Source organism: Babylonia areolata, chromosome 19, assembly GCF_041734735.1.
Source record: "Babylonia areolata isolate BAREFJ2019XMU chromosome 19, ASM4173473v1, whole genome shotgun sequence".
Lineage (NCBI taxonomy): Eukaryota > Metazoa > Mollusca > Gastropoda > Neogastropoda > Buccinidae > Babylonia > Babylonia areolata.
The window spans coordinates 7,475,231-7,494,069 of record NC_134894.1 but is presented as its reverse complement, the minus strand read 5'-3'; the positions used below and the strand labels follow the sequence as shown (position 1 = coordinate 7,494,069).

The following is an 18,839-nucleotide window of genomic DNA, read 5'->3' as shown; positions in this document are numbered from 1 at the left end:
CTCCAACTTTCCATCACTTGTTATCGTGTATTGTCGATTGAATATAGGATTGAACGGGCAGGTCAACAACTTGAAACAAAATGGTGTCGTTCGCGTTCATGAAGAATATGAGCACGTGCTTTGAATATGTATAATTGCTATAAATATGTGTACGCAATTTATTTTTGTCCATGACCTTCAGGGCTCAGCCAATAGATCTATAAAGTCCACTCATCATATTGATTTTAGTATTTTCTGAAAAAGACCACTTGGGCGAATGAACATAGTGAAAGCCCTGTACACAAGCTTTATGTATTGAGTATAATTTCAAAATGTAATGTTTAAGATGAGAAAGATCAGTTTAATGCAAATTAAGCCCCCTAGCATTAATTACAGATTAATTTCCCTTTTTTACTATCTGCACCAAAGACATGCAAAATAAATATAACTTCCATGCTTAGCAAAAGAAGTTCCTGTTTGAACAAAAAATAATAAAAATATAAAAATGACTGCTCTTGTTGTTGTGTCAGAATATCAGATCAAAGTGCCAAGTTTAGAGAATAAAAAAAAAATATAAATATAACAGTGAATTCAGTTTGCATATAATTTGGCTTCTTTTTTTTTAATTTTTTTGGCCCATCCCAGGGGTGCAATATTGTTTTAAACAAGATGACTAGAAAGAACTGAATTTTTCCTATTTTTATGCCAAATTTAGTGTCAACTGACAAAGTATTTGCAGAGAAAATGGCAATGTTAAAGTTTACCATGGACACACACACACACACACACACACACACACAACCGAACACCAGGTGAAAACATACTCACTTTGTTTACGCAAGTGAGTCAAAAATGATGGAGAGTCTAGTTTGCCTGTGCTAATGTTCTTTGACACTTAGCACAACCAGATTTTGCTAACTGAAACTTTGTCTACTTAGTTTCTTTTAACTCCACCAGGTATACATTCGGTTTGTGGAGACCAACACCAGCTGGTCAGGTGTGCTTCGCTTCGGCTTCACCAGCGTAGACCCTGCGACGATACGGGGGAGTGACTTGCCTCGCTATGCCTGCCCAGACCTGACAAACAAGCCAGGCAACTGGGCCAAGGCCCTGGGAGAACGATACACCACCAATAACATTGTGCTCTACTTCTATACCATCAGTTCCGGAGATGTGTACTACGGTGTGAACGGGGAGGAGAAGGGACTGTTTTTCAGTGGCGTCAACACCAGTGTGCCTCTGTGGGCCATGTTGGACATCTACGGGAACACTGTGGGGGTGGAGTTCACCCAGCCCAACGGAAGTGAGTGCTGCACTTTGTTCTTCTGGTGTGTTTGTTTGTTTTTGTCTGCGGTAACGTGCTGCATTGCTGTTTGTTGTGTTCTTTTCAAGTGGTAGTTTTCACACTGGAAGACAAACTTTCTGTGGTGAAGTTTGCAAAAGAGGTAAGTGTTGCTGAATGGAGGGAGGGGGTTGGGGGGTGTGCAGGTCCACAGGCATGGTATTATGGGGTTTAGAGGGGGAACCCATGATGAGCTCCATGTTCAGAGTTGAGGGTGCCATGGACTCAGATCGGAAGGCTTGGACCATACGCACAGGTGTCGTTAGCTTCATAGATGACATCTGTGGCATTTTGCTAAAATTTCATGATCTACAGTGCCAGAGTCTGAATCTGTCAGGCCTGGTTGACATAACTATATATTATGATATATTGCTTTAACAGTGTTGAATCATGTTTTTCTTCTTGGGTGTCAAGCACATCAGTTTGAGCATGTGGAATTTATGTGTTTGTTGAGAATGTGTTGAGAGACAAGAAGCCAGAGAGAGAGAAAGAGAATGAGTTTCAGTTTCAGAAGCTCAAGGAGGCGTCACTGCGTTCGGACAAATCCATATACGCTACACCACATCTGCCAAGCCAAGCAGATGCCTGACCAGCAGCGTAACCCAGCGCACTTAGTCAGGCCTTGAAAAAAAAATGAAAAAAAAGAGGGGGTGAATAAATAATAGATAGATACATAAAAAAATTACTACTACCACTACTAATAATATGTATAAGGTGCAAAAACTTGATGAAGTCAACTATAAGCGTACATAAATAAATAATAATTATAATATAAAAAAAAGAAGGAAAAAAAAAGTAATAATAAAATAATAATAATAATAAAATGAATAAATAAAGACAACATTGATGATAAATAAGCAAATAAATGTAAAACATGGAGACACACATTCGCACATACACCCACATATGCATAACAGATAGGCACCAAACATGCAGTTACACAGATATGAAAGCACAGTCAAACACATGAATGTACATGAGCCCCAACACACACACACACACACACACACACATTACCCTGCACCTCCTCTACCCCCCTCCTCCACACACTCATTTCTAGGCTATGTATCGCAGCTTCCACGGCACACACACACACACGCACGCACGCACACAGAGATGAATACTTACTTGTACAAGCACACACACATATGCCCATATCCCCCACCCCCAACCCCCCACACATATATACAAAGATATATATATATACACACCCGCACGTTCCAATATTCGTAGGCATGCATACACACACATACCTCATCCTCTACCCCCCCTCCCCCCCGCACCCCCCTCCGCCCCGCACCTCCCTCCCCCCTCACACACACACACACAAACATACCCACGTGCACAGAACTCTCCTGACACTTGTGTAGACTTACACCCTCACGCATGCATAAATGCACTCAAACACACAGACCCACACATACACACAAATACCCACATACACACACGCACAGAGGCTGCCACTGATTGGCCGCAAGAGGGATGGGAAAAGATCTCTGATGCCAAGAACGTGGCATCAAGTGTGTTGCTCAGTCTATTGTATTTGGAAAAGCCCACAGAGACTCTGCTCTGTTTTGAAGATATTTGCGCAATGTTGGTATGGAAGTGATGCCAATATTTGTTTGATTTGCAAAGCATCTTGCTCTACCTTTCATGCTAGTCTTACAGCCGCTCCCACTCTGTTTTTATTTCTTTGAGGCGATCAATGGTGGGATGGCCTTGTTCCTGTTTTCTTTTTTATATTCTTTGACTTTTCTGAGGATTTCCGATTTTCCTAGATGTAGGCAGCTCGTTGTTGTTGTGTTACCAGCAAGTCTGTCAGCTCACTCATTCCCCTTAACACCTGCATGTCCCGGGCAGTATGACCATGTGAGTTTTTTTAATCTGAAAGTTGTGCATTGCCTTATGCCACTCTGGGCTTCCCATTCCATTTTCAATTTTCTGTATGAGGTTCATTGAGTCGGTTAGAATCATGGCATGTTGGTTTCCAGGCATATATGGATGGACGATAGCCACTGGAGGGCATGTGTCACAGCTTCTACTTCCATCGTTGGGCTGGAGGTTGTGACTTTGTAGGCAGCATTCTCTTCCCTAATTGTTTTTCCATTTTGTTTCGCAGTGAATCCCCAACCGTATTGGTCTTTGGTGACTGAGCCATCTGTGTATATGATGATGTCCTCTTCTTTACTGTTTTCTTCTATGAGTAGCTTCACTTCCGCATCAGTTTTGCCCTCTGGCCAGTCCCGACAGTGTCTTCCTAGAGTGGGTGAAATGGCTGTGTTGAATAGATGGTTGAGGTTTTCGGGGTTTTTCTCCCATTCTTTTGTTTCTTTCAGGTCTTGTAGTCGGCATACTAGCTGGATTGTGTCTTCTGCTTGCCCCATCCATGATCTTCTTCATCCTAGATGGCTGCCTTTTGGTTCTTTGACTGCGTCATGCAGTGTGTTTTGGGGGTTTTCTAATGCTTTGAAGTAGGTCTTAACCTGTTCTAACTTGTTTCTGGCCTGCACTGAAGGAACGTCAAGCATGTATCACATGGGTGTGTCTTTTGTTGTTCCAAGGATCAGCCTCATAGCTTCATTTTCAACTCTTTCTAATTTTAGGAGGTTGCTTTGAGATGGTGTTGTTAGCCCAAGTCAGTAGTCGATCACACTGAGGACGAGTGATTGGTATAGCAAGAAGAGGTGGCATTGTTCAATACCTTTGGTTGCCATTGCTTTTAAGACTGAAAGGCCCTTTTTGCATTTGAGAACAGTATTTTCCGTATGTTTTCTGAAGGTCAGCATCTTGTCGAAGTGTATTCCTAGGTAGCGTAGGCATTCGGTTTTCTCGATTTGAATCCCGTCGAATGACACAGGTGGTGGTGATTTGCTCGCGGTTCTGTTGTTGAGGGTGCACAGCAACATTTGGGCTTTCGCTGGATTGATGGAAGATCCTGTGTCTTTGCACCATTGAGCAATATTGTTTAGTTGTTTCTGGGCAGCTTTAGTTCTTTCCTGAGCATCTTTCGAAATTTTGAAGACCAGGCCATTATCCACAAGAGTAAGCACCCGAGCTATTCCATTGTTGTTTAAGTCTGCAAGGCCCTTTGTGTAGACATTGTAGAGGACAGGAGAGAGCGGAGATGAATTATCAAGAAAGGGTTGAAACAGAAAGGCGCATGTTTGTGGAGGGATGGAGGGGACAGTTATATTGGTGATTTTTTGGGTTTTACATTTTCCATTCTTCATTTTCAATGGTGATTTTTTGTTTTTGTTTTTTGCTTGATATTTTCCATTCATCAGTGTTTTTTTTATGGTTATTATTCAAATATATCACATTTGCTTTTCTCATACATGCAGCAAGTTACAGCATGTAGAGCTTTTCTTGCGCGAGTGTTGAATGATAAGAGGGGGAAACATGTTAAATTCCCTGTCCTCTGCCTCTTTCCTTTTTTTGTGGCCTCAGTTGCATGCAACTCTGTAAGTCATGAAACTCCAGTATTTTTTTTAAATTATTTATTTTCTTTGTCTCTCTTTCAGTCTTTGTCTTTGTTTGTCTTTTTTCTTTTCTTTTTTTGCTTTTGTTTTTGGCTGTTGTTTTTTTCCACATCAGTTTTCCATTTTTAACAATCAGTTTGTTTCCAAGGTGTTTCTGATTTGTTTTCATTCTGTTTTCATCATGGACAATTTCAGGAATACTTTAATGTTATGTATAATTCTTATGCGTTACAGGTTATCTGTGATATAGGTTGTTCTGATATGAGTATGTGGGGTACCTGTGTAGGATAAGCAACAAAATATCACAGAAATCATAAAGCGGTGGTTAAATTCAAAAGCGCACATTCAAATCAACTATTTGTATTCAAGATTGAGACAGACACCAATATTTAACAACAGAGATAAACTATAAAGACAATAAGTGATACCAGAATTTGAAAAGAGTGACCATTGCATACATACAGTTTGTGTGTGTGAGAGTGGTGTGGGGGGTTGTGTTACTTGTGTGAATATATATATATATATATATAACTTTTGTTTTTTAAAACATTATATGATATACACATCCTCATGCCAGTTTGTCCACTCCTTTCTGGTCCAGACCGTCCTCTCTCGCTGAGTGTCTCTCTCCACCTCCCCCCCCTCTCTCTATCTCTCTATCTCTGTGTGTCTATTAGAAAAAAAAAAAATTCTTTACTCTGTCAAGTGTTTTTCTCCTAGTGGAAAAAACCCAGATCTATACAACTTCAAGCCTGATTGAGCAAACCACCACCACACACCAAAAATCCAGGTCATGTGTACAACAAACCAGCCACCAGTCACGATCCAGGAAATCAAGTATGAGACATTGTGAAATACAAAGCACACAGCTTGGTGGGAGAACATGTTTTCGTCAGGGACAAACCGGAGATAATTTTTTTAAAAACCGTGTACCGCTCTTTGTGTTACAAAAAAAAAAAAAAAAAAAATCTATAGATAACCAGATCACACCTTGGATTCCAAGAAGCATTATATGTGTGAAAGCTTGTGTTTGTGTATGCATACATGTGTGTTTTGATTTGTCTTTCAAGAAAAAGTGACTCCGCCATAGCACAGTCTGAATGCATGGTGATTGATTCAATAGTGTGTTGACTTGGCTCTTCAGGAGAGAGGTGTGGGTCACGCCCTAAGTGTGCGTGTGTGTGTGTCTGTGACTGACTCTGGTTGCCTGGGTGGGTAGTGTGTGATCTCTGTGACATGTCTTGTGTCAGTTGACGTAAGGTGTGCTCTGAAGGTGGATAAGGATTCTAACGGATTTTTGCTGTGTTTTATGTAACTGAAGATTATATCAGTAAAGGGGTTCTGTTTTTGTTTTTGTTTATTTTCTTTTTACTATGTTTTAGTTTTGTATATTTTTAAAAGTTGCACTGTCAATTGAGTCAGTGTTAGAGTATTCCTTGGAGGTGGACAAGGCTGACAGACCTGTGTGTGGTGTTACTAAAGATAGTTAATATGCATTACGTGTGTTTTCTTTTCAGTTTATGTTTGATTTATTAGCCCACAACATGTCTGTGTCAGTATAAATTTGTGAGTGCATGTACATGCTCTGTGTATGTGGTGTGTGTGCCTGTTTGTACAAAATTGTAGACTTGTGGTTCACCAAAGCCTTTCTTGAAATATTCAACTGAGTTGTTTTTCCAAGGACAGGCACAAGCCATTTCATTATTCTTTTGAAATTTTATAGGAAACTGCTTAACTGGTAGTTTAGCAGTAATGTTGGTAAACCATCAAGTAGGAAAAAACAAGTTCTTTTATGCACAGCAGTAAAGACCATTTTTCAGAACTTCAATAATTCACAAAATATTACTCTGTAAAATGTGTCTGTGTGTGTGTATACCTTGGATTTGTTGGTATAATTTATCAATATAATGTATAAAAAATTATCTCATGCTTGTTGGTGACTATTCAGAGTTCTCATTTGCAGAGCACAACAGTGGTAATGCTAATCTGTCTAAGATGTAGCTTCATAACATAGTTATGATAGTATACATGTCTTATATGCCTCACTAGTTGTTGTTGTTGTTTTTGTTTTTTCTCCTCCGTTGTATGTGGTAACTGCCTCTGCTGATCATACGATTACCTGTAGACTTTGTCATTTGCTCTGTCTGAAGTAAATTAGCCACTGTGTGTGACATTAGTTGTCAGTTTGCTGCTTTATCTTCAGTCAGATTCCTGAATAGTTTGCCTATAACTGGATATCATGTGAGTGCATATAAACAGCTTCAGAAATTTATGTGAGTGTGTCTCTGTGTGTTCAGTATCTATTTTAATGAATTGACACTTTGTCAGTTTGTGCATGCACACGCTAGAAATATGTATACGAGTATACATAAAGAAGCATTGATAAAGAAGCAAGCCTCAAGGCTCAACAGATTTTTTTTTTTTTTTTTTTTTTTTTTTTTTTTTTTTTTTTGCAAGTGAAGGGATATAATTATGTGTTGACGTAGCTGACAGAGACAGAAGTGTAGAATGACGATATCAGGGTGGGGCTGGAAATTCATGTTTGAGCAAGTGTACTGACTACCGTACATTAATAACCAGTTAAGATGTGTAGTACAGTCACAACAAATCCATTGTTGTTACTGTTTCAGAGTTTTTCAGTTTTTGGTGAGGACACTGGTGCTGCTTAGGATAAGTGCAGTGCTCTGTCATTATCTGTTGCTAACTAGTAATTAACTGGCAGTGGCACACACTTGTCAGTATGCCAGTCACACTGCAGTCCACAAGTGTGTTGTGTTGTACAGAGTCTGGGTTCAGCTTGTATGAAATTATTTTGCCATGGCTGTGATGATTCCAGTTGGTTATAGAACATGCCTCTTGAATTGGAACTGAGTGAGTACTGCTAACACAGCTGCAAAGATTCCAGTTTGTTGTCACCACATTTCATGTGTATTGGAGTATTCTGACATTCTGGTGTCGAAATGCCATCAGGCTTTATGGTGAATGCATCTCCCCTCCCCCAATGTTAATTTTTGGCAGTTGTCTTCCAGTTAACCTTCGGCTGATAACATTGAAATGTAAGAAATGTAACATGTGATAAGTATCATTTTCAGAATTGTGATATAGAAAATAATTTTTAGATAAAACATGAGACATACACAGACCTTACAGAGCTATACAACTTGAGAAGAGTAACATCAGTGGTACATCAATCTCTTCACTGAATGCTAACCCTCCACCCTCTGAATTCTTCAAAAAAAATTTTTTCGTCTTCCCATTACTTTGATTTTTTTTTTTACAATTATGCTGAGATAAACTCTCATTTCAACAGCTGGCTCACCACATTTCACAGTGAGCAGTTTTGTATAATTTCTGACAAGACCAGCCCCTGAAGAAAGAAAGAAAGTTATATGTTTGGGGCACCAGAACCTCTCTGACAGTGTGCAGTGTGCACAGGACATCCATGCCAGAGCAAAGGCAGCAAAAAAACAAACAAAAAACAAAAAAAAAAGCGAGGTTTAATAATTTGGGAAATTGTTTTCTGATATACTGATACAGAGTAATAATGACATTAGCCTGCCGATAGAATCTCAGTTTAGGGTAGTCCTTACAGACCACTTCCTTTTAGGCCTGAGCCCATTCAGTCCCAACTATCCCTGAATCTGTCAGTTGGGACAATTTTGCCCCTCTTCGCTGTTCCCCTATTCTGTTTCAACGCATTCCATAATGGGACAGACGCGCCCCCAGTTTTTCATTCATTCCCCCTGCTGTGCTGTCTCTTCCCTTTAAAACAAGCTGATTGCAGTCATGAATGTTCAGCATAGAAAAGACTATATCAGAATACAGTCATCAGCAGGAAATCTGCAAAGCAGATATTGGGTATAAACTGAGCAACTTAATAACTTAATGCTTTTTATAAAGCACTAGGAGATTTAGGATCAGATCATGCAGTCTAATAAAATGCTCTTGATCATTGGACATGGTGTCTGTTTTGTAGTGTTTTATACTGTAATCATTAACCTATCTTCAGATATTTGTTTGAAACCTAAATTTGTCTTGTTTTTAATCTGATAGATTCTATTACTTATCTTCTGTATTGTGGTATTATAGTTATACTGTAATCCCTCTCTCTAGATATTTATTTCAGTTTTTGCTTGCTTCTTTTCTATCTGATGAATTCCATTATACTGTAATCCCATTCTCTAAATATTAGTTTCTATTTTTTATCTTGCTTCTTTTTCCATGACCAAGTTCAACACATTGTGATTGTGACTTTCTTATACAATTTTCTTTTCCTATGTAATACATTTATTTTACAACCAGTGGTAATGACTTTCGTTTATAATGTAAGCATAACTTTAACTGTGGTGATTTTGTTGTGCAGACAATGTATACAATGTGACAGAAGCGGTGGTGCCCCACTCAGCCCCCATTTCAGTGGAGCAGGAGTTGTTCTCTTTTGCCACCTCTGTATCCATGAACGAGGCAGTGTCATCCGCGCCCATGATCCGCTATCATGCGGGGGCCACTTTCGCCCCCATCGTCCTACACACTCTGAGGGGGCGCAATGTCTGCATCTCCTCAGACCGCACCATTGCCGTGCGTGTGCGGGAGGAATACTGTAATGGGTACATTTTCACGTCACGGCCCGTGACGCCTGGTCAGAAAATCGTGCTTCAGATTCTTGGGGTGGACCGCTCCTATATAGGAGGCCTAGGTTTGGGGCTGACGGCATGTGACCCAGACACCATCACCCCTGCACAGCTCCCTGATGATGCAGACTTGCTGTTGGACCGCCCAGAGTACTGGGTCGTCAACAAGGACGTGTGTCGCAATCCTGAAGTGGGGGATGAGCTCAGCTTTGCCATCACTGGAGAAGGTGGGTTTTTCCTGTCTTGCTATTGTTGGGATGACGTTGGGTCAGCCAGTGTCACACAGAGACGAAAAGAGGCATTTTGGACAAAATAAAAGATTGTTACTCATTTGGCTTCTGATGTTTTTGGCCTTTTTTTTATCATTATAATTTTGCTGTAGTTTTTGTTTCACTTTCAGTCTTACAGTTGATGAATTTTTTATCCAGTAAAAACACTGCACAGCTGATTTGAATATATATTTGTGACTGAATAGCAAATGAGTCAATTTTGTTTGGTTTGGTTTGGAATATTTAGTTGTTGTATTCCAGTTTTAATTTCTATTGTACTAAAGCACAGTTTATCTGAGTGTGTTATTTGTGGATGTTGTTTGTAGTTTTCTTTCTTTTTTTCTCATTTTAAAATCTGAATATGAGTCACACTATCAGTACAGACCTGTGAAGGTGTAACCTGTAAAAGTGTAATCAAAGGGAGATAATAACCCTAGAATGTGTTCATTTATTTGCATTAAACATGGTTGTGTGAGTTTTTTTTTTCCTTTTGATATAGTGTGTTGAATTTCAAATGCCTCATGTAGTGCCATTGCATATGGATAGTTCCATGAAAATTGCTAAAAAAAAAAATTAAAAAAATGTTTTTAATTTCTTGCTTTACATCTGAGATGTGATGCTTGTCCAGATGAGACTAATGTCCTCCTAAGTCTTTCCATAAAACCAAGACAAGAGAGTGAGAGAAAGAGAGAGGGAAGGGGGGGAATGAGAGTGAGTGTGTGTTTGTGTGTGTGTGTGTGCAGACACCGGTGCAAGACTACAGTAGTGGAGTACAGTGTTATAAGAATAGGATTTTCAATGATTAACTTGAGCAAATATTTGTTGTGCAGGTGAGGTTTTGTACTCCCGCAACAATGGCAAGTTCTCTGTCCTGATGCATGTGGACAGGACACTTCCCCTCTGGGCTTTCTTTGATGTCTACGGCAATGTGCAGAAAGTCAAAGTCATTGGTACGATAAGTTACTTGTATTTTCGTGATGAATTTATTTCTGATGCTGTAAATCTGGCTGAAGAGTGTAGATTTATTTACTTTTACTAGTTTTAAAACAGAAAAAAAGGATAAATAATCCTCAGTCATGAGAATGGTGATTGAATAAGTTTGATTGTCTTTTGCAGTGACTTTTAAAAAGTTGTTTAGACATTCACGCATGGAAAATCTAATGAAGGATGTTCTGACAGTCTTGAACAGTCTTCCAGCTTTGGCATAACTTTAAAAGATTATGCATGATTCTGTGTAGGAATGCTTGTTGGGGGCTGGGGAGGGGGTGGGAGGGATTATGAAGGAATGCTGAAAGTTTTGTCCATTTTACATATAGTCTGGAGTACTTGCAGTTTGCTTGCCTGTTCTTTCTCTGGTCACAGCAAGATGCCCTTTTGGGATTATTTTCAGTGCACAAAGCCACCTGATCATTTTATGGTGTCTCTGAAAGGGATAGAGATGCAGTTATTTCAGTTACGTGTACTCACCAAGCACAGGTAGCTTTTCCTAACAGATAATGTACCCCTGATGTATGTGTGTGTGTGCAGGTACAACTGTCCTGGGATCACCCCATGCCCCGCAGATGGTCCGTTCTCAGTCCACCAGCGGCTACGGCTGTGGTAACCTGAGTGTGGTTCTTCCCCCTCCGGCCCAGGCTCCTCCTCCCCAGCCCCGCCAGGCTCCCGCCGCCCTGCCCTCAGGTGTGCAGCCCCAGGTTTTGCGCAGCATCAGTGCCCCCGGACACCCGCCTCAATCCCCACCCCCCACAGCCAGCCCCACCTCTCGCAATCATCCGTCCTCTGTTCCCGTCTCTCCCTCGGGGGTCGGAGGAGGGGGTGGGTTTGAGGAGGCCCGGGATGAGTGCACAGTGTGTTGTGAGAAGCCTGTGAACTGCGTGCTGTATACCTGCGGACACATGTGCATGTGCTTTGAGTGTGCCACGGCTGTGCAGCACAACAAAGGGGGGTTATGTCCCATCTGCCGCCAAGTGATTCGGGATGTCATTCGCATCTATCGTTCATGATTTGACCTTTTGAAGGCTTCTGTTCGTCTGTGAGAGAGATTGATGTTCTGTCCGTTTTCTGGGCAGTCCATTAACATGATATACAGAATCATTTGAAAATGTTTATCACATTGTGATAGAGACGCTGTGTAAATAGAGAATACGAAACGTTTTAAGTTGCCAGAGCTATTAGTGTGTGAAATGTCAGTACAAGTCACCTACCCTCACCCAAGGCATTCAGAAATAATGTTTGAGATGTTTTACCATTGTCAGTGGAGACGAACCGAGAAGAAGAAACTGTTCAGTTGAATTGTTCACTTTTTATTTCTTTTCTTTTTCTTTTTTTTTGACATGGATTGACTTTCATCTGACATTGATTTGACATTTTGCCATCATGATAAAGACAATTATAAACTAAAATTCAAGTAAATGTGACAGTATCTTGAACAGATTCTATTGAATGGTGGTGTCAAGCTTGATGTTCTACATTCTGTCATTGCCAGTTTTATCAGAGGTGTGTGTATTAAATAACATATACTGAGATATGGATTATATGAAGGTATCAAGTTTGTTTTCATATGTAGATACACTGTACAAATGATACAAACAGCTGGCATGTGGACTGAAAGTGTTAGTGTGCTATGATGTTGCTTGTGTAACTATTACTGGCATCTAAAGTGGTGTGTGTGTGTGTGTTTGGATGTTAGGGTTGGGGAGTGTGTGTGTGTGTGTGTGTGTTGGAGGTAAGGGTAGAGTGCAAATGCTTGAGGGTGAACTTTCTTTCTTAGAAATGCACTTGTGAACAGGTTATGAAAATAGTCATGCTCAGATCTTGCTTGATATTTATCATTGAATGGAGTCTCACTTTTCAGTAAAGTTTTCCTGTTGCTTTTTTTTTTTTTTTTTTAATTGAAAGAGAGGTATCACTGTCACCAGTTTCTTTCATCAAGCAATTGACATTTTAAGATTTTATTAATTAAATGAGACCTCAGACGTGACACAGACTGCATTTCCTTTATTATTTTGTTTGTTTGTTTTGCTTTCATCGTTGTTGTTTGTTTATATTATCATATTAATCAGTTCACCAAATATGTTCTGCAGTGCCATTCACAATCAGTATAGCTTCATTGAAACATGGTAATTTGGTCTCTTTCCTTGAATGATTTTAGTTATTTTATGACTTTGCCCTTAGTTCAGAAACCAGAATTTCAGGTGTCTTGCCGCTTTGTTATTAGTATTAACCAGATGAAAACATTGTTTGTTTTAAAGTTCAAATAACATTCTGGGAAAAAAATTAGGGCATGGGATGAAGTGTACATGTATAGAGCTATAATTGTGTGTGTGTGCTCGTGTGTGTGTTTACGTGCATGCTAATGTATGAAAAGTGTTAAGGAAAAATATGTTTAGATCTCTGTTGAAGTCCATTGGATGGAGTCGTGTGATTTGCACATGATCTTGATGAAGTGGGACCAGGAGAAAAGCAGTCGTCATTATTGGGCACGTCATCTGAATGGGAGAGCTAATGAAGTTCTAAACAGCAGATTCTGATCTCTTGGAGAAGAGGGGAGCTTTGTGGCAAAAGGTGGCAGATTACACTGGATATTAACATTATAATGATCTGTGTATATGTACAGTCTGGTTAGAAAAGATATTCTGGTGGTGTTGTTTTCTGATGAGATACACTTTTTCCTCAGGTTCTTTAGTGGCTGTTTGGTGGTAATATGTGAATACTTCAATTCTGGCACAGCTGTTACAGTTTACAATCAAAACTTCAAGATAAGAGAATCATTTGACTGTGAAAAGTGCATGGATGACCATGCTGATTTTCATACTGGACTTGTTGGAGGCCAAGAAATCTTCCTTGTGGTTTGTTAATCAGTATTTGAACACAGTTTCTTCTCATTGTTAGAAGTTCCATATTCTTTCTTTGCTCCTTTAAACATATCATGCTTTCATTGTTACTGATGGTTATTAAAAACTTCAATCTTGAAGATTCATTTTTGGATATAATTATAACTTTTTTTTTAGGTTTAAGGAAGAAGAGGCTGGGTTATTTGTATCATTAGTCCTCTTTCTCACACACCCCTGTGCCAGTCATTTCTCTTGGTCAGTCAAGCGATTTTGTGTGTGTGTTATTAGCCCAGTCAGTTTTAAGTGCTGTGAAAATTGTTTGAAAAATAAAGGAGTTGTGATACAGTGAAAATTTTGCCCAAAACGAAAGCAGTCAAAGGTTTCCTAGGAATGAAACATGATAAAATGCATTGTCAGGATTACTTGATTTGATTGATAGTAGTTGATTTTCTGCAAATCTTGAACACCCTGACTTTTCTATATTATCATCTTTTTTGTTGTTGGTGGTGGTGGTGGTTGTTTGTTTTTTTTGTTGTTTGGTTTTTGTTTTTCCTCTGCTGCTCTTGCACTTTGAATTGTAGAAAAGCTGTCAATTTTTATGTTGTGCAGGCAGACCTGAGTCTATCTTTCTTGTCAATCCAGATGCAGTATTGCACCTTAGCCACCCTAAAAATTTCCTACTAAAAAGAGTGATCAGCTTACTGGGGTAGGGACCATTTGGGATATCAAAGCAGTCAAACCAGGTTCCAGGTATTTCCCGCTGACATCAGAAACCAGTCTCCCGGAATTTCATCCAGGAAAGGAGCAAGAAAATGATAAATCAAATTTCAGGATGAACATAGTTTTGTAAGTTTAAGTATCACTACGAGTTGTTGATGAGCCAGCACTACAGCTCTTTTGGTCTTCTTTAAGTGGCAGCTTTCAAAAAATCTCTTTTCTTAAGTATGCGGAATTTATCTCTTCTTTAAGTGGCAGCTTTCAAAAAATCTCTTTTCTTAAGTATGTCGGAATTTATCTCTGTTGCCTGATCACTAAAATAGAGCTCTGTCATTTTGTTCACTCCCATTATCTTTGCCTGATGACAAAATAGCTATCTTCCTTCGATGTCATTATACAGTATACCTCATTACTGGAAAATTGATCAAACATGTTTGGAGATATTTGAGGATTTGATTTTTGACACGAATCCATATGTAAGTAAAAAAAAATAAATAAATAAATTTTAAAAAAAGTTGGTGTCCTTGGTTTCGGTCTGTTAGAATCTGAAGTATTTTTCTCTCTTTTCTTTTTTTTGCTCTTATTTTTTATTTTGTTTTATCACCTTTTATTAAGGCCCTCTTATTATTATTGTTATAATATGAAGCATTATTATTTTTTTAGGTTGAAGGACGTTGACATTTCTTAAGGTTCTTGGTGCATAAAAGGAATTTGAAATAAAGTAATTTTGTATTGTTTTGACAGAGCAAGGGGGAAAATATTGCAAGGAATAGAACGGAAAAGAAAATTCCTTTAATAATTAATCCCTCTCTCAGATGCATACATTAATTTGCATGCATATGAATCTTCACCCCACAGTATGCATGCCTACACAGTGCTTATTGTTTGTATTATATAACATACATTATTATGTTATTGTATTTAAAATGAAATTGATATTGTATCAACTTTTTCATTTGTACTTTCTCATCTATGATCAAGTTTGCAGGATTTGAACCCCTTGCAAATATTTTTCTTGCTAATATAATCAAATCCATTCAAATCCAGAAGAGGGGTCGTGCTGTCTTAGAAAAGTTTCTTTTATAAATGAGTTCATTTTATCGGAGTGATATCAGTTGGAAATAGGGTGATATCAGTTGGAAATAGGGGACAAACATGAATATCTTGCTGCTGCTGTATTTACATTATATGTTTGTAGTTGAAAATGTTAATGAATCATTCTGCTGTGCATTTCTTATCATCTTTTCCTTGTTTGCATATTTGTCAGTCCAGACTGCCTGATGAATAGCATCATCCTCTCCAAGTCCTTTTTGGAGCCATGGAGCGTGGTGTGCTACAGTAGGGTAGGTGTTGACCACACAGTGTCTCAGAGCCGCTTCAGGAGGCGACAAGTCTGAAGAATGTATTCTGGTGTTTGGTCTTCGAGACTTGTGCATTTCTCTAGAAGTATACATTAGATCTCTGCACTTTGGAAGAAGAGGTCAGAATAATTTGAAAGAACATGACATAATGAAATTATTCTTCATAAAATAAATGTTTTCAGTGTGCAGTGTGCAGGAACCTGTAGTAGCATTTTGAAGATTTTTATCACATTATAAATGATATATTGTACAGTGAACAAGTGTAAACAAATATATCAATCCATTTATACTTTGTCTGTTTGCATTGCTCCCTTCTGACAAATGTGGACAGTTTCTCTTCTTCTTGTACTTTTCAGTTTCTTTTTTCAGCGTAGATTCGAAATCAAGTAATCAACTTTAAAGTTACTGAGAATTTTTTTGTTAACTTTGTTTTTGTTTGTCAAATTCTTTTACCTTTTTTTTCTCATCCCACAGTTCAACTCCAGTGTTTCAGTCTTGCCAGCTAAGTAAAATATCGTCTTTATTTTATAGTATTTTGAAAAAAAAATTGGTTAGGCAGCAGATGTGTCCCAACGTGCGTAATTCTTACTTAAGAGAGACTGATGAATAGTCAAAATTCTGATGTATAAATTTTTTATGATAAAGACAAAGTTGAAAACGCTTCTGATCAGTGAGTGCATTTTTCTGTGTATATTTGTGAAACAATCATGTTCATGTTGACAGTTCAATTTCACAATACATACATATTTAAATTTCACTCTCACAGTTTGTATCTTCAGAAGTGTTTTGAGCGACTCCTGGCAGGTGAAAGATGAAGCACATTGTCTTTGTTTCCTTGTCTTTTAATCACCTTTCCCTTAATTGTTTAGTGTGTAGTTTCCTAATTAAAGTGACATGTGACATTTTTACTCACTCTTGCAAAAAAAGAACAGAATTTCTGTTTGTTTTGTTTAGTCTCTCGTGCTCGAGTTTGTGTGCACATACCCACACACAGAGAAACTGCATCACAGATAAATAATTTATGGATGTGAATGTAGGTTGATGAAAGATCTGTAAACGACTTAACGTTGAAGCAGTCTCACAGTTTATGTAGATGAGATGTGTATAGTTATGATATACTGACAGCAATGCTTGCAGTTGTGTATTGGCAGTACTGATAACAGAGTGAAAAGCTTTTTAAGACTAGAGGGTTTTCTGAATTTAAACTGTGATTGGTCATTACTATTGTCATCGTTCTGTTTAACTTAGGAGTTGTTTGAGCTTACCCGGTCGTAGAAAACTGTTGTGACTGTATTATTGTGCTGATGGTTTGGATGGTTTGTTATGTAGATTGCATTATAGATTGCATGTGCAAGAATGAATGTGCTTTCTTTTTCTTTTCTTTTTTCTTCCTCTGCTTTTGTTTATTTTAATGAGTGCATATATAAGTTGTTTGTCCAGTCATGGTTGTTGAAGACCAGTGGCATCTCTACTAGCTGGTTGACCGGTCATGATGGATCAGAAGATGGCTGATCATCCAGTTCAGACACACAATGTCCTGGCACATGTTGGGCAAGTGTGAGCACTTCAGTTTGTGTGTTTCTTGAGTTCTTCCTATGCTGTGTCTCAGCAGTGCTCTTTGCCTCTGAAGTCTGACAGCCTCTGTGGATGAGGGCTGCATCAGTTTTAACAATCCTGTGCAAGGGTTTTCAAGGCGGCAATGTCACTGTCAAGAGACCTCTGGGAGGCTTTCAGTGCATCCTCAAAGTGTTTTTTTTCTATCCTCCAATAGCACTCTGTCCCAGTGCCAGTTCCCCATAGACTGATAGAGGAGATGCTGGGGGATACGCTCATCTGACATCCTGACATGACCTGCCCATTGTGTCTGGGGTGTTGAGTGGGCTCTCAGCAGCAGTGTGGACAGATGGCAGAGCAGCTGCGAAGGAAACTTCCATGTTTGGTCACTTACCCTGCCATTTAATCCCCAAGAATATTTTTAGATTTAAGACAGATCATATGGAAATGGTTGAGCAAGTCCGCATTTGCTCTTATACAGGAGTATAGGAAGCACTTTAGCATAGTAGACTTTGAGTGTAGCTGATTTCTCACTGTTCGAATACATTGGCACGCAGTCTGTTGATGGGTTTGGAAACCCTGTGATTTACCTCAGCATCAATAGGGGATGCTGCCAAAGTATATTATGAACTGGTCATCCACCTGTTGTCTCTGCCCATGCACTGAAATTGTGGGTTCTGTGTAGGGTACATGAGAAGCTGGCAGGTGCACGACCTCCGTCTTCTTCATGTTGATGTTGAGCCAATAGTTGTCACATGCCTTGCTGAGAACTTGTCCATGCTGTCATGCATCCAGTATTCAAGGCATAGAGAAAATCTTGTTGCACAGTCTTCCTTCACGTTTTTTTCACACCTTGCAGTCTTCCTCAGTGCATATGTGTAGACACATAACAATGACACCCCATCCCCCGTGGTCAGCCCGGCTCCCTCACCTCCCTAGTTCACATGTGCTGTGTAGATGCACACAAATGTGCACACTCAAACACTGCTTAGATTCTAAACTATTCACTTATTTTCTCTCTCACTCGCTGTCTGTCTCTGTCTGTCTCTGTCTCTCTCTCAGTAAATGGTGTGTATCCTCCTTTGGGAAAGTGTATACGTTATCCTTTTTTTTCATTCAGTTCATTCCTGCATATCATTCATGACGTAAAAACAAGCCTTGAGCTTTCATGGTAGAAATATTTTTAAAAGAATGTTGAAGTGCTGGTTCAGTTTATTTTTTGTAGGGCAAGGTAAAAAGTTCTTTTCTGTTACCAAAATTTATCAATGTGTACATAAAGTATTTTGGAAAGAACGCTGGCTTCCCTGTATCAGTATATATGGATCTGTGTGTGACTGTGAGTGTGTATGTATGCCTGGAATTAGAATTGTGTTACCATATTATATAACCCTGTGTGCACTATATTTGTGCTGTTCCTTATTAATAAGCCACACCTCCCACATGCACTTACAGAATTTTATGTGCATATGAATGTATCACTGCACAGCCATTCTTTGCATAGCCAAGGATTACGGGACACAGACATGCTACTTGGAAGAATAACATCTGTCTGTTGTTTGTAATAAACTTGTCTCCAGATAGCACTAAGAATCCTAAAAAGCAACGCTCAGCTTGGATGAAAGAAGAGAAGAAAAAGGACAAAAAGCAAGAGAAAATGGAATGAGAACAGACGAC

At 39.1% G+C, this 18,839-nt stretch overlaps 1 protein-coding gene across 3 annotated transcripts in view; it reads left to right on the top strand.

Moving 5' to 3' along the window:
- Positions 1-18,458, top strand: part of LOC143293420 (protein neuralized-like) — a 32,828-nt gene extending 14,370 nt beyond the window's left edge. For all 3 annotated transcript variants that reach the window (XM_076604268.1, XM_076604266.1, XM_076604267.1), the window contains 4 exons: positions 937-1,282; positions 9,164-9,658; positions 10,531-10,650; positions 11,228-18,458. In XM_076604268.1, coding sequence (XP_076460383.1) covers positions 937-1,282; positions 9,164-9,658; positions 10,531-10,650; positions 11,228-11,703 — 1,437 coding nt within the window. In that variant the 3' untranslated portion in view covers positions 11,704-18,458. The remainder of the gene's footprint in view (positions 1-936; positions 1,283-9,163; positions 9,659-10,530; positions 10,651-11,227) is intronic.
- Positions 18,459-18,839: the final 381 nt, after the last annotated feature.